This window comes from Esox lucius, chromosome 1, assembly GCF_011004845.1.
Source record: "Esox lucius isolate fEsoLuc1 chromosome 1, fEsoLuc1.pri, whole genome shotgun sequence".
Taxonomy (NCBI): domain Eukaryota; kingdom Metazoa; phylum Chordata; class Actinopteri; order Esociformes; family Esocidae; genus Esox; species Esox lucius.
This window is the reverse complement of record NC_047569.1, coordinates 37,548,870-37,572,333: the sequence shown is the minus strand read 5'-3', so window position 1 is coordinate 37,572,333 and position 23,464 is coordinate 37,548,870. Positions and strand designations below refer to the sequence as shown.

At 45.1% G+C, this 23,464-nt stretch overlaps 4 protein-coding genes across 13 annotated transcripts in view; 2 read left to right on the top strand and 2 right to left on the bottom strand.

Moving 5' to 3' along the window:
* Nucleotides 1–6,965, top strand: part of agfg1a (ArfGAP with FG repeats 1a) — a 30,230-nt gene extending 23,265 nt beyond the window's left edge. For 4 of the 6 annotated variants that reach the window (XM_029121792.2, XM_029121791.2, XM_029121790.2 and 1 more), the window contains 4 exons: nt 438–485; nt 1,347–1,499; nt 2,828–2,922; nt 3,022–6,965. In XM_029121792.2, the coding sequence (XP_028977625.1) occupies nt 438–485; nt 1,347–1,499; nt 2,828–2,922; nt 3,022–3,081 (356 nt within the window). In that variant the 3' untranslated portion in view covers nt 3,082–6,965. The remainder of the gene's footprint in view (nt 1–437; nt 486–1,346; nt 1,500–2,827; nt 2,923–3,021) is intronic. The other 2 variants (XM_029121794.2, XM_029121789.2) reach the window with 1 other exon arrangement.
* slc19a3a (solute carrier family 19 member 3a) lies at nt 4,572–9,709 on the bottom strand. The gene is made up of 5 exons (XM_010898692.3): nt 9,405–9,709; nt 7,396–8,218; nt 6,597–6,789; nt 6,136–6,277; nt 4,572–4,736 (listed from the first exon to the last, which is right to left on the bottom strand). The coding sequence occupies exons 1-5, from the start codon at nt 9,549–9,551 to the stop codon at nt 4,572–4,574; spliced, it is 1,470 nt and encodes a 489-aa protein (XP_010896994.1). The 5' UTR covers nt 9,552–9,709.
* Nucleotides 9,710–9,744: 35 nt separating this feature from the next.
* Nucleotides 9,745–13,868, bottom strand: slc19a3b (solute carrier family 19 member 3b). Of its 2 annotated transcripts, XM_020047403.2 has the most exons (6): nt 13,645–13,868; nt 12,619–13,339; nt 11,468–11,660; nt 11,021–11,162; nt 10,684–10,857; nt 9,745–9,829 (listed from the first exon to the last, which is right to left on the bottom strand). In XM_020047403.2, the coding sequence occupies exons 1-5, from the start codon at nt 13,846–13,848 to the stop codon at nt 10,711–10,713; spliced, it is 1,407 nt and encodes a 468-aa protein (XP_019902962.2). In that variant the 5' UTR covers nt 13,849–13,868; the 3' UTR covers nt 9,745–9,829; nt 10,684–10,710. The 2 variants fall into 2 exon arrangements, with proteins under 2 accessions (XP_019902962.2, XP_010896991.2); XM_010898689.3 differs by lacking the exon at nt 9,745–9,829 and having other exon boundaries at nt 10,445–10,857.
* On the top strand, nt 13,567–23,445 carry daw1 (dynein assembly factor with WDR repeat domains 1). 4 transcript variants are annotated; one of them, XM_020047416.2, is made up of 13 exons: nt 13,567–13,827; nt 15,090–15,162; nt 15,642–15,786; nt 16,448–16,506; nt 16,670–16,792; nt 17,058–17,157; nt 17,264–17,371; nt 17,898–18,004; nt 18,597–18,702; nt 19,271–19,385; nt 20,240–20,316; nt 21,752–21,914; nt 23,021–23,445. In XM_020047416.2, exons 2-13 carry the CDS (start codon nt 15,143–15,145, stop codon nt 23,053–23,055), a joined length of 1,158 nt encoding a protein of 385 aa, XP_019902975.2. In that variant the 5' UTR covers nt 13,567–13,827; nt 15,090–15,142; the 3' UTR covers nt 23,056–23,445. The 4 variants fall into 4 exon arrangements, with proteins under 4 accessions (XP_019902975.2, XP_010896995.2, XP_010896996.2 ...); XM_010898693.3 differs by lacking the exon at nt 13,567–13,827 and adding an exon at nt 14,211–14,313; XM_010898694.3 differs by lacking the exon at nt 13,567–13,827 and adding an exon at nt 14,236–14,313 and having other exon boundaries at nt 18,600–18,702.
* Nucleotides 23,446–23,464: the final 19 nt, after the last annotated feature.

Below are 23,464 nucleotides of genomic sequence, written 5' to 3'. Positions count from 1 at the left end.
CTGAATCAGCGTAATCAGTGTAACGTGTTTCCTGTTAGGATGAATCAGTGTAACGTGTTTCCTGTTAGGATGAATCAGTGTAACGTGTTTCCTGTTAGGATGAATCAGTGTAACGTGTTTCCTGTTAGGATGAATCAGTGTAACGTGTTTCCTGTTAGGATGAATCAGTGTAACGTGTTTCCTGTTAGGATGAATCAGTGTAACGTGTTTCCTGTTAGGATGAATCAGTGTAACGTGTTTCCTGTTAGGCTGAATCAGTGTAACGTGTTTCCTGTTAGGATGAATCAGTGTAACGTGTTTCCTGTTAGGATGAATCAGTGTAACGTGTTTCCTGTTAGGCTGAATCAGTGTAACGTGTTTCCTGTTAGGCTGAATCAGTGCGACGTGTTTCTGTGTGTGTTGATGTTATGTTTGGTTGCTCTCATCATGCTGGACAGGCTTGTTGGGCTGTCTACAGCTGCAGGGTAACCCACCAGCCCACTTTGGTACGTCCCCTCCCTCCCTCCCCCCCAGCTCCTCCTCCTGCCTCCTCCACCGTGTGGCTTGGTTGTGACCGCGCTGCTTCCCAGAGCTCCCTGTTGCCTTCCTTCTGACTGTGCATGGGTTGTGCCTCCTGACCCTTGACCCTACTGCTGCTTCTACTGTGTTTGTGTTTGGGAGTCCTGGTGCCTACTCACTCTGCCCCCCCCCCCTCAAACCCCCAGGTTTTTACTTATGGGCAAACACCATGTCCTGCTCTCTGGCAGCCAAAGGAGAGGGACTAACATGTTTCTCTTCAGTCTCTGTGTGTGTTCCCCAGCTGAACATGCTCAGATGTTAAAGTTAAAACTGCTGTTAAAGGCTCATTCACTTTACATTTGTCTTTTAGACGATGCTCCTATCCAGCATGACTTCCAAGCTGCAATGAGGGTTTAGGTGCTTTGCTCAAGGGCACATTGACAGATTATTCAGCTCGGTGACACAAAATTTCAACCCGCTGCCTTTCAGTTACTGGCCCGGTGTTCAGACAACAAAGGTATCAAACCTTTAACTGCTCAGCCATGTCTTTATTAAGTGTGTCTACAACACTGAAGACTGTGGTTCTGTAGCAGTGTCATTTAATGCTAGTGGTTTTGTGGATAGAGCTAGTCTCTGAGACGTTCTAGTGGCGAAGTAGACTTTAATTGCTGTGTGCGCGTGTGCGCGCGAGGCGTGCGCGTGTGACACGTGCACGTCTGTGTGACACGTGTGACGTGCGCTGGGACGTTTTAGTCTACATTGGCTTTATCAGCGTTGGTTTAGCTCAAGCTTTCTTTAACTGCTGTGATATTTTCAAGCCTGAGTGTCCTCTCCCACCTGTCTTCCAGCCACGTTTGGCCCAGGCTCCCTGAGCATGCCGGCCGGATTGGGGAACGCTGCTGTCTACAAGCTCCCCACCAGCTTCAGTGGAACCTTCCAGCAGCCCTTCCCTGGCCAGGCCCCTTTCCCCCAGCCTCCAGCCTATCCCCAGCAACCCAACGGTGTGTGTGTTTGCATGAGTGTGTGTGTGTGTGTGTTTGCATGAGTGTGTGTGTGTGTGTGTTTGCATGAGTGTGTGTGTGTGTGTGTGTTTGCATGAGTGTGTGTGTGTGTGTGTGTGTGTTTGCATGAGTGTGTGTGTGTGTGTGTGTGTGTGTTTGCATGAGTGTGTGCGTGTGTGTGTGTGTGTGTTTGCATGAGTGTGTGCGTGTGTGTGTGTGTGTTTGCATGAGTGTGTGCGTGTGTGTGTTTGCATGAGTGTGTGCGTGTGTGTGTTTGCATGAGTGTGTGCGTGTGTGTGTTTGCATGAGTGTGTGCGTGTGTGTGTTTGCATGAGTGTGTGCGCGTGTGTGTGTTTGCATGAGTGTGTGCGCGTGTGTGTGTTTGCATGAGTGTGCGCGTGTGTGTGTTTGCATGAGTGTGTGTGTGTGTGTGTGTTTGCATGAGTATGTGTGTGTGTGTGTGTTTGCATGAGTGTGTGTGTGTGTGTGTGTGTGTGTTTGCATGAGTGTGTGTGTGTGTGTGTGTGTGTTTGCATGAGTGTGTGTGTGTGTGTGTGTGTGTTTTCATGAGTGTGTGTGTGTGTGTTTTCATGTGTGTGTGTGTGTGTGTGTGTGTGTGTTTGCATGAGTGTGTGTGTGTTTGCATGAGTGTGTGTGTGTTTGCATGAGTGTGTGTGTGTGTGTGTGTGTGTGTGTGTTTGCATGAGTGTGTGTGTGTGTGTGTGTGTTTGCATGAGTGTGTGTGTGTGTGTGTGTGTTTGCATGAGTGTGTGTGTGTGTGTGTGTGTTTGCATGAGTGTGTGTGTGTGTGTGTGTGTTTGCATGAGTGTGTGTGTGTGTTTGCATGAGTGTGTGTGTGTGTTTGCATGAGTGTGTGTGTGTGTTTGCATGAGTGTGTGTGTGTGTGTGTTTGCATGAGTGTGTGTGTGTGTTTGCATGAGTGTGTGTGTGTGTTTGCATGAGTGTGTGTGTGTGTTTGCATGAGTGTGTGTGTGTGTTTGCATGAGTGTGTGTGTGTTTGCATGAGTGTGTGTGTGTGTGTGTGTTTGCATGAGTGTGTGTGTGTGTGTGTGTTTGCATGAGTGTGTGTGTGTGTGTGTTTGCATGAGTGTGTGTGTGTTTGCATGAGTGTGTGTGTGTTTGCATGAGTGTGTGTGTGTGTGTGTTTGCATGAGTGTGTGTGTGTGTGTGTTTGCATGAGTGTGTGTGTGCGTGTTTGCGTGTTTGCGTGTGTGTGTGTGTGTGTGTGTGTGTGTGTGTTTGGCATGGATATGTGTTCCCTTTTCATTCATATTTCTGAGGATTCAACTCTGTCTCTGGTCCAGCAGGCGGGGGGTTTTCAGCCTATGGACAGGCCAAGGCTGTGGTGACCCCCTTTGGGCAGGCAGGCCCCCCCCCTGGGGCCTCCAGTAACCCTTTTTTGGTGAGTGGGACCAAACGGGGTGGTTTTCCGTCTCCGTTTCGTAAGACCCGTGTTTGACCCTGGTGCTGACTTAATTGTTCTGTGTTTTGGTGTTTCCAGACCGGCGCTCCGTCAGGACATTTCCCCGCAGGAAGCTCTTCAACAAACCCTTTCTTATAGCGCCGCTTCACCACCAGGGGGCGTCAACACTAGGGCTCCACGCGCACCTCTTGCACTGTTTTGTGTCACAAGTAGCTTTTAAAAAAACAAAACAAGAAAACAACACAATGTTTATAAAACTGGCGTTTTGTATTAGGTTTTAAGAACAACGATGGCCGTTAGGAAAAGTGACAACTGTGACACGGTCCAAGGTGACAAGACAAGGTAAAGGTGTGTAAAGGGGAGTGGTCCCCTCTCATCCTGTGAACCGGTTCAGTCTCCGCTGAGCCCCATGTATATTCAAACTGATACTAAGTTATTGCAAAATATTCCTATTCATAATGCTGCAATTCTGTATATATTTTTTTCTTAGTGGAAATTAGCTCTTTGTGCATATCAGTATTTGTATCTTTAACACCAGTTTGTTAAGGCAGAACTGTTACTTGGAAAAGCTGGACTGCAACTGCGAAGAAGAACCCAAAGCGTTTTGTGCGGCGCTGTATCGGTAGGACTATTTTTACAGAGAAGAGGAGAACAAGCATTTCATCGTTTGTTACAGAAGGGGGGAGGGGGGCGTGTCTCCGGGAAGGGGTGTGGCTTTCACCTGTGCTCTTCGCCTGTGCTCTTCACCTGTGCTCCTCATCTGACCTGCTGTCCAGGTGGTTTACCACAATATAGACTAAAGACCACTGAGTTGGTTGTTACAGAGATTTAAGTTAATGTGTGCGTGCATGCACGTATATGAATGAATGAATTTCGACTAAAAAGATGGACCAAACCATGTCATGTTTGTATTGCTGCACTGTAAAACTCCATTTACTTATATTGAAACATTTTGTAGAAATGATTTATATCCTCCTGAGACTCGGCAAGAATAATTAAGTGGGGTAAAAAAAAAAAAAAAAACATTTCTATTACAATCAGTCAAAATAGTGTTAGTGCATGATGTCCTACAAAGGACAATTGTTATTAAGCTCATAGTGTGTAAATTATTGTAAATAATTTCTGCAATATTTACCTACAACAATAAATGTAAAATCAAAACCAAAAAAAAAAGTTAAATAGCTTGACTATATAGCTTTGGGATTTCCATAAAACTGGTTGCAGACATTTTTTTTACAGAACCAAAAATATAGGTTATCAAACTGAAACACCATGTCATATCAGTGAGAAGTGTAGGCCCCAAAATAAAACCAAAAACCTGTGTCCCCTTGAAGTAAATATTGCTGGGTCTTGGGAGGTGTTATATAGGTGTTGGAGTCTGAATGTGGAGCAGTTATTTTTGCTCAGGATTATGGCAGCTGGGATCTCTGGCAATAAACCATGGACTGTAAAACTATCCAGGAAACAGGGTTTCTGTAGGGCACGACATACCCCGAACATTTGCAATGGAAAAGTAAGATTTGTTTTGCTATTGGACACATTTAAGTAGACCCAGACCGTTTCGAAAGCTTTTCCATGTCGTGCCTACCTACTGATCATGTCCCTAGGGCCCAGAGGTCTCTTTCTGGTCAGAATTTTTGTTCAGGGCATGTGTCGCTGCCGTTCACACATGAAGGCGTCTCCACAGCGGTGATGGCGTGTCTGTGGCTTCTCCGTGTTCTCATAACGGTGTGTACACCCCTCAGAAAGAAAATCACAGCGATGACTAAGAAGTAGCTTCCATAAATGATGAACTGCAAGAAAGAGTGGAGAGGTATGATGCTATGAGGAAGTACACACGCTCCTGGAAACGTTTAGGATTTTCTCTATTTTTAGACCTCTACATATTTGCTCTTCATTTAAACATGATTGGCAGCTATAGGTAATCTAATTTGACAAATAACACAAAAATGACACTTGGTAGGCGAGTTATTATTAAAACACAGCTGTAGCCACACCAGCGGGTATTGCCCCTTGTGGCAGACCATTTAATGTTGGCGTTTAACTGTTATTTTATTGTCTCTATTAACTTGATGTTTCCCATTTAGCACTTGTTAAGAGCTTGGCAATTGCAACGGGCTTGTTTGGGAAAAGAATTATGAAAATATAAGCAGTCACTACTGTTGCTCAGGATAGGACTGTTTGCTTAATGACAAAAATGTAATTCTTGAGGGGTTTCTGGCATATATGATTGACTTCAAATTCCCCTTAGCATTTCTGTTGGATAAAGATGTGAGGCTTTGACAGTCATCACTTTGTTTTGTTTTTTGCCATTCTGTTATGGTTAACTGGAGAGTTTTGGCTCATTGTCTTGTATTTTTAGGATAAGATTCATCTTTTGGACACATGGCCTCACATTCTACTGCACTATTTTCCTGTAAAATGTGGACGTACGGTTGACTGTAGTGGCAAGCTGGCCAGACCTTAAGGCATTAAAACGGACCCAAATAACAATACCTCATCATTGTGCCTAACTGTTCATTATTGTTGGCATTTGTGCAGAGCACAAGGTTTTACTACTGTTTTTCACCCGGATGTTCTCTGGCAAATTATGAAAAACAAAATCATACCGGCGACTTCTTCCTGATATCCCATGTAGATGTTTGTGTGGTCACACTGAATCACACTTTGGTATTGATTGAGGCAAGATATGCCTGTGCATTTTTGGCTGTTTCCCTCAGGTTATTAGACATTTGTGCTGCTCTTGGGCTGGATTTGATGGACAGTCCTCGATAGTTTGCCTGTGGTCTGGAATGCTTTCCATTTATGGGTTATTTGTCATACAGTGTAATGATAGAAATTGTTCCATTAACCCTCCTAGAGGGATCAACAACAAAGCCCCAGAGAGATGTTGGCTTGATGGGTTAGCATTCAGTGGCATGGTTAAGACCAAATCAGTTTATTATCTTTATGTAAGACTAAACCCTACCTGTTCATCTCTAACCATTTTTGAATAATTAGTTCACCTGTTTGTTGTGGCGATAAAGTGATGTATTAACCTTTTCTGTGAAAGGTAATTGCATTTGTTTCATTTTATAAATGTTTGCTGTGCGATTCTTCTGTGTTATCTGTTGAATAGATTACCTATCTGCAAATTCTGTTGACAAATGCAGGCGTTATTGTTGTCCAAGGACATTTGAACCATTAACTCACCTGTGGGATGATGCCCAAGCCGAGCCCCCTGCCATCCACCACAACCGACGTGATAATAGTCTGAAGGACCAAAGACCCAAAGTTGTTTGCTCCAAAAATCAGTGCATATCTTTCCATAGACAGTTCAGTAGCAATTTGGAACCTGTAAGAATAAGGGGCACATGTTTTTTCCCCCACCAAATATTAAAGGGACATTATATTTAAAATCTAATGTCAAGTTCCCAAGTCCATGACTCACACACTTTGTGTGTAGAATGTCCAGCTATATGCCATACGTATGTATGGAATATATGAACATGTCACTTTTTTTTTTTTTTTTTTAAAGGGATGTACTTAGATCGAGTGTTCGATTCCTTTAACGATATGACCATCAGAAGTCAATGTGTTCATTTGACATAAGGCATGCGTCATGCTTCTAATGGCAGCAATTCACAATTTGACATGCCCGTATTTCCACGCACATGGCTATGGTGATGAGCAGCATGTAGAGGCACTTGAAGACTATGTAGCCGGCGTAGCAGACCCAGATGTTTGCTGTGAACGTCATGGTGAAAAGGGCTGCAGCTCCCAGGCCAGAGAATGATCCCAGGGCCAGCTCTCCCCACTGGGCCCAGTCCACCTGGGTGAAGCCAATGCCATAAGCGGTTGCTGCACCTGCAAAGAGCACACCCAATGGTCCGTGCAATGAACGTTTGACCCAGCGTTACTATATAGACTTGTAATGTCTTTGAATGTTGATGATGAACTCATGCGCTTGGTGGACATGTTTAGACTTGGATTTGAAGTGGTGGTTTACTTGACACAATAAAGGAATGTTACTGAGCTCCATATTCTATCTCCATCCTTACATTTTTACAACAGTTGTGCGATGCAGGTGTCAGTTTACAGGGGGTTTGTTTGGGGGATTTCTCCCCTTAATAATGTCTAGTTCTTGATCATAGCCTGGTTTCATTGCTGCACCTCTGGAGGGTCTATCAGGGCGTGTCCTCCTGAGCACTTCTTGCCAAGCCATTTTGCTTATTATCATAACACTTTCTCAACCAGGAAATGTCCACTGACCACCTGCACACTTATACTGGGGCTTGTTCCATGGCTAATGATCACAATTGTCATTGCACTTCCCCCGACCTGACACAAGGAGTTGCTAGAGAGCAAAGATGTGACACCTGTCTGACAGCCCACTAAATTCACCTCGAGAGACCAGAGCACCTGTTTGCCTTTCCTCATTGTCATTTGTACTTTGTGTTATTGACCACTCACCAAACAGGTTGGACACAGCTTCCACCCCTCCATTGTAGACTGTGAAGTTCTGGGACGGCTCCACATGCTGCCACAGAACCTGTATATAGTTCACTGTCTGGTTGTAGCCACAAGTGGCCAGTGCCCACCACACTGACCAGTACAGCAGTGTCCTCGTGGAATAGCACTCAAGGAAGTCTCTCCAGAGCTGGATGAGAACCTGGCAACATACCCTGTTCCTTTCCACCACCTCTGGGCCCTCTTCCTTCTCCCCAACTGCTGCACAGCTCTCCCCTCCGCCTGGGGTCTTCAGTGGATCTGGAATGCCTGTTTCTTCTGTCGCCTCTTCGTTTCTGGCGTCGGGTATCACCTGCCCGTTGTCCCTTTGACCACGGTGGAAGAACATGGTTTTCTGGGGCATGGGCAGGAAGAGGGACACCACCAGGGCGACAGAGATCAACACCATGGTGAGTATCAGAATGCTATCGTAGGACATGAGGTCAAAGCTGACCAGCAGCTGTCCCAGTACCGATCCCACTGTGTATCCGAGCAGCTGTACGCTGCGGCAGTATGACGTGGCCTTGCGGTAGTGCTCCGGCTCCACCAGGCTGTAGATGCATGAGAAGTAGGCCACCTCGCTGGCTGTTACCATGGCGTAGACGGATTGCATCGCCTGCATGGCTGCCACTCCCTGCAGCCATAGTGTCAATGCGTTGGTGAGAAAGAGGGTGACGCACTGGAACACCACGACGGGCTTGTAGCGCAGCCAATCGGTGAGCAGGAACACCGGTACCAGTACAGCCAGGTAGGTGTATGTCCACACAGGGAAGATCTCATTGGTCACCTGAGGTAAATGGTGATGATGTCAAAGAATCGATCCAACCTAGTATGCTTTCTCCTTATCCCTTAACCCTAATAGATACACAATACATTTAACTTCTCGTTCGGGGGGGGGGGGGGGGATTTTAAATGAGAGCAGGGTATCCCAAGTCTCTCAGGCCTTCCTAAATGTTTCACTTTTTATTTTATCCCTGATTTGGCTTACCTTGTTTAATTAGTCAAAGTCTAGGTGTGCCGGTTTAAAGCTAAAAGTCTGCAGAGGACTGAGGGACAAGTTTGGGAAACCCTGCTATGAAGTGAATGTTTAATTGAATAGATCAGTAAAACAGGCCATTTATTTATACATAGCCTGTATGAAAGGAAACATTTAAATGTGCCCTCATTTCTCATGGTGTTAATCCCTTGACAATGTGCTGTACAAAAACCTTAAACACAATCTCTCCTGTGGAAAAGTTATCATGGGCAGGCTAGGTAAAATGATCTACTCCCACCCAAATACAGTAGTATTTAATACATTCCATGAGTGTGGATACCTTTCTGGACACTCAAGGATATCAACACAACCGTACATTCTAAAAATGAAGGCCTTCATACAAATGCAGTGAAACACAAAGTCATAACAATAGTTAATACAAAGTCATAGCAATTATGAATATAATCTATAACAAAACTCTGATATAAGATATAGAAAGACCGAGCAGATAAATGATGGTGGGGGTGGTTAAATGATATGAACCTGATGAGGGTTAAGGGGTGGAAAAAGGGGTACTACCAAACCCAGGGTGGGGGAAACGAACATATAACCTGCTGTTAGACAATGAAAACTTAATACGATTGTGAATGAAACATGGCTAACACTTAAACAAATGAAAGGATAGATTACCTTGGATTTACGGCATCACCAAAAATATGATTTATCCCAAGGATTCTCATTGAGAATCAATCCTAATTGGGCCCACATTATCATGAAGGTACTGTATAAAAGGATTACTACTATTTAAAAGAAAGGGATGATGCTTGAGGACTGGGACGGCATCAGCACAATGAGCTGGTTTTGATTAAGGTATGAAAATTGCCCACATATTTAAGAGCAATCGGTCCGTTGCCGCTTTTCTTTCCTCTATCAATAAAATCATAAAATTACCAAAATTGTAGAAATAACAATATCCATTTTGTTTCTGGTAGCTTACCTGTTCCACTGTCAGGTTTTTGCCAGGACCTGTCAGGTAAGGTGTGAGGAAAGGCTCTAAAGGCTTCACAGTACTGAAAAACCCATAGATACACAGCAGGGTGGTGGGGTAGCCCCATCCTGCCCTCCACCGTGTAAAACCTTCCATCCTCACAGATCCACAGAGTCGCCACACCACTCCGGAACTTGGTCCTGCTGAGATGTCGTTTCTTCAACTGGCCAGGTGTGTCTGCTTTCTCATGTCATGTGAGCAGAAGTTTACCTGCTTGGATTTAGCTGTTTTGACAGTCCAGGAAAGTTGGCACCTCACTGTACTGTCTCCAGTAGGCGTTTATCTTAGTGATTACACAGACAACCTTGAGCACTGTTTGTCAATCAATAATCTGCTCAAAGGGCACTACTGCTGGGGCCTCCGTGCTCCTGGACCTAAGATATGGGTGCAATAAATTAAATATTTCTACTCTCTTAATCTTTAACATACCTGCACAATCTTTTTCGTTTTACTCATGAAGTCATTTTAACTAATTATCATTCTAAATGCATTGAACTTTAATTTGGACTACAAATGCAAGTAAAGGCAAGACACCATGTCCCTTTACTTCCACACAAATTGTCAGACTTGGAAACTGCCCCTAGCAGTGTTGTGTCAGATGTATATGATGCACTCTGAACATTTACAACTGTTTAGGGGAGAGCCGGACAAAAGCAACACTTCTAGTTTTTTCCCCTCTACACTCCCATATCAATAGATCTAGAAAAGGCATACATAATATACAGTATAGTATGTCCTATATCATTTGAAAAAGATAAGGTAAATGGACACAAAATAGTTTCTTTGGTATGTCTGGTGGGTCCAAAGTTACACTGACATGAATCTATTTGGCATAGAGTGATGAAAATCTGTTTAATTTATATTTTGTTATGCTAGTTACTTTTAATTGGTCATCTGACATCAGTTTATTTGCATGTTTAGTACGTAAATATAACAATGGCCTAAGGATGCACCAAAATGTCAGCAAGCAATCAGTACAGTCTGATTATGGGTAAACATTTAATAATCATTATAGGACCATTGCTTTAAAATGGCCCATTGCTGAGCTCTATCTGTCTAAACATTGTGCAATGCATAAACAACCGTTAACACACTAAACCCCTCCCACATGCATTGGATGGGTTACAGAGAACAACAACAATGCAACATTTATTATATATAAAAAATATGCAGAAAACGCATGACATTAGAAACCTTTTTCAGTGTAAACCCCTGTTCAGAGTTTTACCTGTCAGTGTCTGTTTATAGTCTGTGGTCAGAAATGTTCTGAGGAAAGCTCTTCCACTTTGGGTTGTTGTTCCAGCTCCTGGTCCGCTGCAGAGTAGTGGGCACAGGCTGTGTACATTCCTCGGATTAGGAAAAGAACAGATATGGCTGCATAGTAGCTGCCGTAGATGATAAACTGAAGAAAGACAAATCCAAATTGTTATTTTGTTTGATTAGCACGATAGAAAAACAGCATAATCCACCAGGTGTCACTGTCTCTTAGATTTTGGCAGTGTGTTACAGGGATCGGTGCTAGGGAGTGGACTACGGCTTTGTAGCTCATTATTGACCAACAATACCTGTGTGACAATGTCGAGCCCCAGTGCCGTTTCATCAACAATGATGGCTGTGAGAATGGTCTGCAGCAGGAGGGCGACGAATGTGTTGATTCCAAAAGTTAGAGCGTAGCACGCAATGGACAGATTGGACGCAATCTGGAATCTGTCAAGACAAGCAGACAACACTAGAAAATAACTATGGGGTTCATCTATACGAAATACAAGTAGCTAAGCTCATTGAAGTAAAGCCTCTCGAGCCCATACACTCAACTCTGGCCCTCGAAGCTCCACTCCGTTTTTTCATTGCAACCCTGTAATCAGGGACTTATTTAGACCTGAAACACCAGATGGGTGCAACTAATGATGATGTAGAACAGAAAACCAGCAGGCTCCGGGCCTCACAGGGTAAGAGTTGAACCCTGTAGGGTATGAGTTCAATGCCCTTGCTGTAGAGTAGTCAGCACTTACGTGGTGATGGTTATCAGCAGCATGTAGCAGGCCTTGAAGATGACGTAGCCGGCATAGCTGGCCCAGATGTTGCCGGTGAGCCCAGTCAGAAACACGGCCCCTGACCCCACAGCAGAGAACAACCCTAGTGACAGCTCCCCCCAGACGTCCCAGGTCACCTTCAAGTGACCCACAGAGAAGGCAGCGGCTGCACCTAGATAACAGGAATTGGACAGCAGAAATAGATGATTTCCTTTTCTGTTCGGGGACACAACCTCCTATGTCAATTACACACAGTACGCAAATTAATGTGATATATGGAGACTCCTCTGAGTCTTTACTGCAGACTTGTCCCTTCAGTGGTGTTCATGATTAACTGCAGTCTGAGGTTAATGCTGTTAGTGAAAGAACTGCCTTCAAGCTCAAACCAGGTGAAGGATGACTCCCAGCGACTATGCTACCCCCTCACAGACAGTGTTTCTACCATCTTTCAACAGGACTTGCAGTCTGTCCAAATCTGATTCTATAGGATGGAATACAGACCTTTGGATTTCATTACAGACAATCTGCAGTAGAGACTGTCACAGCAGATTTGGCCTTTAAAGACCTGAAATCATTTGCAACATTTTATAATTTTCTTTTGGTTTTATACATAAAATATAAATGGATGCTATAATAAATATTTTCTGGACCCATTACACAAGGTCAGTATAACTATACTTTCAAACCTAGTTACCAGGATGAAACCCTGTAAAGTCTCTCTGTAAGGGAAATCTCATGCACACTCACGCAGGTCCCTCCCCTACAATCTTAATCTTTTAAGATAGGCAATACCCCAATAAATAATTTCCTGAACTATCCCCTTAATTGAAGCAATTACTGTTCTGCGGAGGCCCATTTGGACGAACGCCAACATGACCATGGACACGACTTCCTAATCAATACCCTTTCCCCATGTAATCACATTGCACATAGAAACGTTCAACTGTGTCCTGGTAATTCTGGAATTTTACAAGTCTATTTCTGTTACATAATAAAACATTATTAGCTTTATAAAATTCAGCAGGACACCAGCTGAATACAAAATCCCCCAAATGGTGAGAAACCCAGACACAAACAAACATCCACACATGCACTTTCGGGCGCACACACGCACTCCGAGACCATCATACCAACTAAGGTGCAGACGGCCTCTACCCCTCCATTGTATACAGAAGAGGAGCTGGATGGCTCAATGTGGTCCCACATCAGCTGGACATAGTTGAAGACTTGGCCGTAGCCCGCCGTGGCTAGAGCCCACCACAGGGACCAGCAGACCAGTTCCCTGGATGAGTAGGACTCTCTGAAACTCCTCCAAAGCAGCCTGCTGGCATAGTCCACATTATCTGGGCAGCACCAGGCGCTGCTGCTCTCGGCACCCGGGTCAGGCCCAGCCTGGTCCCCCCTGAAGAACACTCCCCGCTGGGGCATGGGCAACCAGACGGAGATGAGGAACCCTAAACTGACAGTCCCCAGGGAGATGGCGTTGAGGTAAAAGTAGTTCAGCCCTGCCAGGGAGACCAGCAGCTGGCCGAGTGTGGCCCCAGTGGTGTAGCCTGCCAGCATGGCACCGCGGAGGTAGCCAGTGGCCCGCTGGTACCTCTCTGGAGGGATCATACTGTAGATGTAGGAGAAGTAGGCCACCTCTGTCGAGGTCACCACAGCGTAGTTAAACTGCAGGAAGGTCATGGCGACCAGTCCGGGAGCAAAGCACAGCAAGGCATAGTTGGTGACCAGGAACAAGCCCTGGACTACGATAACAGGCTTGTACCTCAGGAAGTCTGTCAATAGGAAGACAGGGAAGAGGACGGCCAAGTAGGAATAAGTCCAAATGGGGAACAGGAAGTTGGTCACCTGAGGAGGCACAGGGAGCCTATGTAAAGGGATTCTTTCATCGTTAAATCTGTTAAATGCATTCTTCAGTATAAATGCAGATACTGAAGAATCATACTGATCATCCACATAATGAAAATTAAGAACATAGACCACTTTATACAGTAGCATTATACAGTAGCACAATAATAAAATTTTAAAATCTATTTTTCAGTAAATTTGCTGAGAGATCATATCATCAAAACCACATTATATCGCGATACATAGTGTGTAGCACTTTCTTGTAATATAAAACTTCCTTATCACCAAATCATACATCACTTTACCACTTCCTCTGAGATGTTCTTGTATGGTCCAATAAGATATGGTGTCAGGAAGGGCTCAGCTGGTCGGCAGTTGGCGAAGAACCCGTACAGCGACAGAACTGCGGTGGGAAACACCCACCCAGTGGATTGCAGCTTGGCCCAGAAACCCATCCTGGTCCCATGTACCCTAATCTGCTCCCTCAGGTTGGTCTCTGCCACCAGCATGACACCAGTGTTTAAAATCCTTGTCAGTGAAATGTATTAATTTTAGTGAATGTCTATATGTGTCTATCTAAGAAGGAGAGTTTAGGGACTTTGACCTCTTGGCAAATAGCCAGGCTGAAATGATAAAAGGTGACCTATAAGCTGTGGGCTTCAGTAATCAAGAAATTGACAGGGTTTAGTTTTACAACATATTTTAGTGTCTATTGTTGACTTCATGAAAACGTTATGTAGCCACTTATGGACGTTCTGTCAACCTCTTCATCTTTTTGCAACTAGAATAGTAGAATTCACTATATCCAAAGTAGTTAAAGGTCAATGAACACGTTTTTGAGTGCACAATTGGCGCATGCGTTTTGGCCGCGCTCCAACTAATCTGTCGCCCTAGCAACGGTTTGTTGTTAAGACTATGTTGGAGCCGGATCGAAATGAAACTCAAACGATTCCTTCTCAGATATTATCCACCAGGTAATGAACATGTTGTAACTTTTGATACTTTAAATCATTAGACAGGTAGTTAACTAATTGTTTGTATCTTTCTTTGCAATACTGAAACTACAGCTTTAGTATTGCCAGTTGATATTAGCGGCAGAGATTATTGCGATTGGAAATGGGACATTTCACCGTACATGGGCCATTATGTGTAAATGTGGGAACACATACTCCGCCTCGCAGATCTGTTCACGTTAAATAATGCGGTTGATAATTGTGACAAAATCCCCAAAATGGGTACAGTACGAGTCGAAAAACATCTTATTTTCTTTGAAGGTACTTAATTTCATAATTACAAAATGATACGATATTACAAACAACAAGTTAAATGTCCGAGATCTCAGAACATTTTTCTAATGTACTTCCTATTTATGGAATGTGTGCTACAGTTGAGTTAATGCCCTATTGACGCCCATTCACGATTGAAGGAGAGCCCATCGGGAGTATCTTTAGTCACATTAATTTGACTGACAACCACAGTTAGCGTGAATTAGCCCTACGAATGTCTCTTACTGAGTGAGTGACTGACTGACTAAGTGACCGCCCATTGTTTAATAGGGTAGTGGTTAGTGATGCAGACTCCCATGTGAGATACCCGTGTTCAGTTCACGCCTCAGGCAGATCCAACTATGCATTAGGATTTTATTGCAGGCGCAAATACTTAATAAAAGTAGAAGTCACAGTTCTTAGACCTGCATGATAATTCACATTGAACCCGTTTTAGTGGTTAAATGGATGCCTTCTGTTTACAGGTATCATCCTGGAATATGAGAAAAATGGAGCTCTCAAAACTAAATCCATTGATATGCTGGATTTGTCTCCGGAGTGAGTACTGTAGTCAACAATATAACAATTCAAAAAGTATTTTTTAATATTGTGTTTTGTGATTGTCACCTGTATCTAATTAACCTATTCGTTCTGTGATGATGGTGATAATAGAGGTAGAGACTGATAATTTGTCCTCAGGGTTGAATTATGCTGTATGTTAATGACTGCAATTACATACAGTTAAAAAGTAACTTAATCATTCGGATTAAAACTCAAAGTAACTTAGTAACTTAATCGTTTTGGATGAATTACTCAAAACGAGTAACATAGGCTAAACCCGTTCCATCCTCTAACTGCCAAAATTATTTTTGAATCCTAAAACACTTGGATTTCTTTATTTTTATTGTTGTGATAGTTACACTTTAAGTAAGCTGGGCTGATTACAGGTACCTGTCACATGATCGTGCAAATACAAGATTTATTTCCCTGTTCTCAATGAACATGATGCATCACTCTGACATATGTCTCCGAAACAGGACTGACACAGAGGAGTTGATATCCCAGATCAGGAAATCTGAGCCACTGATCACAGCATCCCGCATCGGCCAAGTCAAACTCTTAATACTCAGACTGCAGGAGAAACTCAGCCAGCAGGATAACCGCAGGTTCTACCTTTTCAAGGTGAATCACAACTCTCCGATCTGCTTATTTATTTGCCATATGTTCTCTGGTTGATGGTAATGTAATTTCTTCATCCCGATCTCCCACCCTTGTATTCAAGTCCTCACTTTAAAAAAAAATGGGTGGGTAATTGGAATGCACCCATTAAAAGCCATGGCCGTATTTAAATGATATTTTCCCAAACTTCATCTTCAGCACAGCTAGGGTCTGTCAACAGAACAGGTAGTTGCTCCTTTGTACGCAAGCTTGACTTACAACAAAGTTACAGAAACAAGCTGAGGAAATATTTGCAGATTTTTCTTTTCATTTATATTTCCCATAATAGATCCCATCTCTGTTAACGAACAGCTTTCCTCTATGCTGAACAGACTGTGCATTTGTTTAACTTGTAGTATATTAAAACTGTGTGAGCTGATTGTCATTTCAACCAGGCAGTAAAGCCAATAGTAATATTTCATTTGGACTTTAGTTGGCAGCAAAATGGCAGATTTTTGGAATTCTAGAATAACTGGACTTTTCTTCAGCACTTCAAAGCCATACGTATAAATTATGTAAGGATATTACACGAATCTCAGACCTGATGGATGTGAATCAAATGAATGCATACTAATAAACTGCCTGAGAGTCAACATTTGTCCTCCTCTTCCGCCCTTTCTGACAGATGCTGCGAGCACACATTTTGCCGCTGACAAACGTTGCCTTCAATAAATCAGGGTCAAGGTACTTTTATCTGCACTGCACGACAGAACCCCTGGCACTTTCTGATGCACAGGATCACACTGTCTTACTCCGTTTCTCTCCGTTCTGTCCGTCATTCTGTTCTGATATTTCTCTCTTTCACTGTCCTCTGTCTCGTCCCCCTGCTCTCACTATCGGCTTGCAGTTTCATAACTGGGAGCTACGACAGGACGTGTAAAATCTGGGATACGGCGTCCGGCGAGGAGCTGCACACCTTAGAGGGGCACAGGAACGTGGTGTATGCCATCGCCTTCAACAACCCCTATGGGTAACCACCTGACCACCCACCCCCCAGCTGAGGAAACACCTGGAAAATACCTGCCAATAGAAGTGCTCATGTGGGATGTGGGACCCTCTGTCAATATTATGTTATACATGGTGATCCAGGAGACCAAACCGGTCTTTGATCAATCCTGACGTTGTTTTAGGTCCCTGAGAGACTTAAGACTATTGTGTTCCTCCGTTTTCTCACACACATCAAAGGAAAGAGTTGTTGGAATGTAAATAATAGTTGTTTCTCCTTTTTAATCCAGAGACAAGATTGCCACTGGGTCCTTTGATAAGACCTGCAAGCTGTGGTGTGCAGAGACGGGCAAATGTTTCCACACCTTTCGAGGACACACTGCCGAAATAGTATGAGGGACTTCCATCTAATGCGTAGGGTTGTGATAAATGCTTTATTCATGTGCATTATTTTCCATACGAACGCCAGCTTCCAGTGTTTTTCTGTGCCTACCAGGTGTGTTTGGCATTCAACCCTCAAAGTACTTTGGTGGCCACTGGGAGCATGGACACCACGGCCAAGCTCTGGGACGTCAAGACTGGGGAAGAAGTCGCTACTCTGACTGTAAGTTAGCTCTCACCTCACTCTGTTTCCCGCATCCCCTCTCTGGTCAGGAGTCACATTGCTTAGTATTGTGCGTTGTACCTATTTAACCCAGAGGTGTGGGCAGCAGTGCCTGTGAGGTGATTTAGCTCCATACTGAAGTACAGGACAGCCAGTGGCACTTCCTTTGTTTCCTCAGCAGACTTTGCTGTGTGACGGTGTGTGCTAAAGAGGGGGTTCTGTGTGTTGCTCTTCCTCTGCTTCTTCCATTATTCCAGAATTAGTCATGGTGGTGGATATTGTGAATCATGCACAAAGAGATAATTTGTTTTTCTTACCGAAATCAATGGAATAATGCAATTGAGCTTTTTCAAAGGAGTTTGCCATGAACGTCTATTTGTGAGCTTGGCATGTATAATGACTAATTATCTCCTTTCTTTCATTTACTCTTTCTCTCTCCCTCCCTTTTTACACCTCTTTCACCTCCTCCTCTTTCCCCTTTTGTTCTTCTCCCCCTCATCACATCCCACCTCTCTCCCTCTCTCAGGGCCACTCAGCAGAGATCATCTCTCTGTCATTTAACACAGTGGGCGACCAGCTTGTCACTGGCTCCTTTGACCATACCGTTTCTCTGTGGGATGTTTCCTCTGGGAGGTGAGGGCCCCTGTTTGTTTCTCTGTGGGATGTTTCCTCTGGGAGCTGTGGAACCCTGTTGGTCTCTGTGTGAGATGTTTCCTCTGGGAGATGAGGGCTCCTGTTTGTCTCTGTGTGTGATGTTTCCTCTGGGAGATGAGGGGCCCCTGTTTGTCTCTGTGTGTGATGTTTCCTCTGGGAGATGAGGGCCCCTGTTTGTCTCTGTGTGTGATGTTTCCTCTGGGAGATGAGGGTCCCCGTTTATTTCTGTGTGTGATGTTTCCTCTGGGAGATGAGGGCCCCTGTTTGTCTCTGTGTGTGATGTTTCCTCTGGGAGATGAGGGCTCCTGTTTGTCTCTGTGTGTGATGTTTCCTCTGGGAGATGAGGGCCCCTGTTTGTCTCTGTGTTTGATGTTTCCTCTGGGAGATGAGGGCCCCTGTTTGTCTCTGTGTGTGATGTTTCCTCTGGGAGAGGAGGGCCCCTGTTTGTGTGTGTGTGTGTGTGTGTGTGTGTGCGCTTGCGCGCATGTGCATCCTTCTTTATGTGCCCATCCATGAATGTGTGCGGGAGCGTCAGAGTCTAACCACCATTAACCACCTCCTCTCGTTCTAGCAGACGTGTTCACACATTGATAGGTCACAGAGGGGAGATCAGCAGTGTTCAGTTTAACTGGGACTGCTCCCTCATCATCACCGGCTCCATGGACAAAAGCTGTAGGGTGAGTTCTCACATTTTCCCTCACATCCTCTCCGTTGCTGCCATCCCTTCTTTTAGATCTCACATCTTCTTTCACGTTTTCTCTAACATCCCATCCTTTACTGTCAACAACTCCTGACATCCTCTCTCACATCCTGTCTGAAATCTCTCACATTCTCTCTCTTCCTATTTTAAGCAACACACGTCTTCTCTCACATTCTCTGAATCCATCTCATATTAAGTCATATTTGAAGTGCACTTCACTACTCCCAACATACATGAATGAAAACATCTCACATCATTTATCGTACTCTGGAACACACTGCTGCATTCACTCCTCACTTGTTTAAGCTTTGCAATGCTTCAACAGAAAAATTTAATCCTCTAATTCCTTAATTATTCCACAATGAGTCATGCTTGCTGGGTAGTTGTCGGAATAATTATCCACGTGGCTACATTCTTGAAGAGATGATTTTTAGGAGTGGAAAACAACCATTTACATGTCTCGTTGGAATCCTAACCAAACCCGTTTCTGGCTTTAGGAAAACAATGAATTGTCGTTGCTCTAACATTCCTTGACTCTTTCGTAGGTTTGGGAAGCAGTGAGTGGGAAGTGTTTGGCCACGCTAGCAGGCCACAAAGATGAAGTGCTTGACGTGTGTTTCGACTACACCGGTCAATTCATAGCCACCGCCTCGGCTGACGGTACGGCCACAGAGATATACATGATCCTACTATTGTCACCGGTGTCCTGTGGTTAAACTCACCACAGAGATATACATGATCCTACTATTGGCACCGGTGTCCTGTGGGTAAACCCACCACAGAGATATACATGATCCTACTATTGGCACTGGTGTCCTGTGGGTAAACTCACCACAGAGATATACATGATCCCACTATTGGCACCGGTGTCCTGTGGGTAAACCCACCACAGAGATATACATGATCCTACTATTGGCACCGGTGTCCTGTGGGTAAACTCACCACAGAGATATACATGATCCTACTATTGGCACCGGTGTCCTGTAGGTAAACTCACCACAGAGATATAAATTAACTACTATTGGCACTGGTGTCCTGTGGGTAAACTCACCACAGAGATATACATGATCCTACTATTGGCACAGGTGTCCTGTAGGTAAACTCACCACAGAGATATACATTAACTACTATTGGCACTGGTGTAAACTCACCCTCTCAGATGATTTCCATTAAATGACATCACTTCCTGTGTGTATGGTGACTATGTTGTCCAACAATCTCCTTTACACCAAGAGGCATTTTGGGTAATGTGTCAATATATTTCTGATTCTGATTAAATGACCCAGGCACTGAACAGTGATCAGTATACTGGTACCGTTTCCGGCTCAGCCAGGCCCATTTCACACGTCACATCCCAAACTGAATCACGCTGTCTCTGATGTTTTCTTTCCAGCGTGATTCCACCATGGTTTATGACTCAACCGGCTAATATTTGAATTACTTTTATTTTAAGTTTCATCTTCATCTGTGCTCAACCAATAATAATGGGAGCGATATACCCCTCTGACTCTTAGGCACGGCGTGGGTGTACAGCGCTGCCAGCTACCAGAGCATTGCCAGATTGGAGGGTCACGAGGGAGAGATCTCCAAGGTGAGTCACTAATGACGACTCACAAGGCTGGAGGGGAGGGGACCGCAGACCCCTTGTTTTACCTCCTGTTTGGGCGTCCTGTGTTCAGGTCAGCCACGTCTCGATGATGACAGATTCAGACGTGACCCTGAGGCTGTGTGTCCCCCAGGCCAGAGCTTGCCAGAAATCTCTAGCACTGTACCTGTCGGCTGAGAGGGAAAGAAAGTCTCACCCTGTATCAAAGTCTCACCCCTGAGACGTGTCCGTTTCAGTTTGTCTGCCTAGCAGCAGTGATTGCCCCTCCCCGGAAGTCTCATCTGATTGGCACTTTTTCTTTTGGTCTCCGTTCCGTTCATGTCACACTGTGTGTCCCATGTTACGTGGTTGTTTTAATAAGCAGACACCACAATGCCCAGTTTGCCTACTCACTGGGTTGACCATATCAACCAAAGCTTTATGAAGCCACATGTCATCTGGGTCTGGGTTGTAGGTGAACCAGCTGAGCTGTGTTAAATCTCATCAGGCTTTGGGCCATTTGGCGGTTTCTGACGGTGTGCCTCTGTGTGTGTCTTCGGTGTGTACAGTATATGCGGAGTGTGTATCCACGCACATACCTGTGAGTGTGTGAATATGTTAGTGTTTTTCTCACAGCACCATAGACGCTAGCTCCTTCATTGGGCTGCCAGTCGTACTTGTACTGGAAGCCACCTGGCCTGAGCCCTAGTAACAGGTGGGATGGAGGTTGTCTTCACAGTGTTCTGACTTTCCCTAACGGACAGCTCTCTCGCCTTTCTCTCTGCCTCTAACCCGCTCTGTCAGCATCACTCTCTGCTATTTCTGTTTGGCACCCATCGTTGGTGCTATGTTTATCTGCCACCCCCAACCCCCCCACTTCTTTCCTCCCTCTGTCCTCTTTCTCTCCTTTCTCCTTGATCTCTCCCTCATCCTCTGTCTCCCCCCTTGTCCTGTCTCTCCATCCTCTAAGAGGAGGCTTAGTTTCCTCTTCTTCTTTTTTCCTCTCTTGTCATTGTCACCCTTTCCCAGAATTCTATTTCTGTTTCCTGTGTGATGCTCATCCTTAAGGCTTTTAATAAAAAAAACACTTTACTTTCATGATAATGCAGAGCCATTTAACCATCCCAGCCACATGTTCACCTCCCTGTGAGTGAGTCTGCTCCCTGATGACTGTCTGTCTGTTCTACTATAAGCATTCCCGCATGCAAAATGTCTGGCCATTTACCAGAGGTCATGTGCTCCATTTAAAGGAAATAGCCTCTTAAGAATATATTGCTGACGTGCAGAAAATGTCCCCCGCTCTGCTCATTTGTTAGTTCCTATCACCCCCTTTTCTGTCACCAGCCCACAGTCTGTCAAGCTACACACTCCGTCACTGCTTTTCACTGTCATAACACACACCTGTATTTCCATTCCTCCTCCCCCATGTGGCCCTTTGCAGATCTGTTTTAACCCTCAGGGCAGTCGAATTCTGACCGCCAGTGTGGATAAAACCGCTCGTCTGTGGGATGTCCAGTCAGGCGTCTGTCTCCAGGTTCTGGAGGGACACACGGACGAGATCTTCTCCTCCACCTTTAACTATGAGGGTGACACCATCATCACAGGTAATTCCTTTCCCTCTGTCAAGCCTGGGATTTTTTATTGTGTTTTCTTTGACATCGTTGCCATTTAGCGGGCACTCTTATCCAGAGCGACTAGGGTAACTTTCTTGCTCGAGGAGAAAACAATATATTTTTCATTGTGCCAGCTCAGGGATTTGATCCGGTAAACTTTCGTTGATGCTGTCTGCGTTAAGACACCTGTCACAGCTAAACACTCGTTCAGTGAATTCAAATCACTAGAGAACAGCTGGGCTTCTGTCCTCCTCCTCACCCACCCTCTCTTCTGTCCTCCTCCTCACCCACCCTCTCTTCTGTCTCCTCCTTACCCACCCTGGCTTCTGTCCTCCTCTTCACCCACCCTGTCTTCTGTCCTCCTCCTCACCCACCCCGTCTTCTGTCCTCCTCCTCACCCACCCTCTCTTCTGTCCTCCTCTTCACCCACCCTCTCTTCTGTCCTCCTCCTCACCCACCCTCTCTTCTGTCCTCCTCTTCACCCACCCTCTCTTCTGTCCTCCTCTTCACCCACCCTCTCTTCTGTCCTCCTCTTCACCCACCCTCTCTTCTGTCGTCCTCTTCACCCACCCTCTCTTCTGTCCTCCTCCTCACCCACCCTCTCTTCTGTCCTCCTCTTCACCCACCCTCTCTTCTGTCCTCCTCTTCACCCACCCTCTCTTCTGTCCTCCTCCTCACCCACCCTCTCTTCTGTCCTCCTCTTCACCCACCCTCTCTTCTGTCCTCCTCCTCACCCACCCTCTCTTCTGTCCTCCTCCTCACCCACCCTCTCTTCTGTCCTCCTCCTCACCCACCCTCTCTTCTTTCCTCCTCCTCACCCACCCTGTCTTCTGTCCTCCTCCTCACCCACCCTGTCTTCTGTCCTCCTCCTCACCCACCCTGTCTTCTGTCCTCCTCCTCACCCACCCTCTCTTCTGTCCTCCTCTTCACCCACCCTCTCTTCTTTCCTCCTCTTCACCCACCCCGTCTTCTGTCCTCCTCCTCACCCACCCTCTCTTCTTTCCTCCTCTTCACCCACCCTCTCTTCTTTCCTCCTCTTCACCCACCCCGTCTTCTGTCCTCCTCCTCACCCACCTCTTTACTTCTTCCCTTTGCAGGCAGTAAGGACAACACCTGTCGTATCTGGCGCTGACTGTTCCTGTTGCCAGTGGTCATCCCTGAGAAGATGACCTCTGACTGGGCTTCCCGGGGGGTTCTCACTGACCCAATGGATGTGACCTCTGACTCTTTCATTGCTGTACAGTTAGATTTGGTAGACTGTTAACATGAATGAGGTCCCAGTGCCATCTAACTATGATGCCCTGAGTGGCCAGACAGCTTGGCCCTATGGATGCACCCCAAATGCCACCCTAGTCTGTATATAATGCCCTGCTTTTGATCAGAACCCAAGGAATGCTCTATTTAAAGACAATGGTGCCATTTTGGATGCAGTCCGTCAAAAGGATTGGACCTGGGCTTGTTCCTTTCAGTGTTGACAGTGTGTTTGTGTGTTTGATTGATGGACAAATAGACCGGATGGGATGTTTTCCTCAATAAAGACT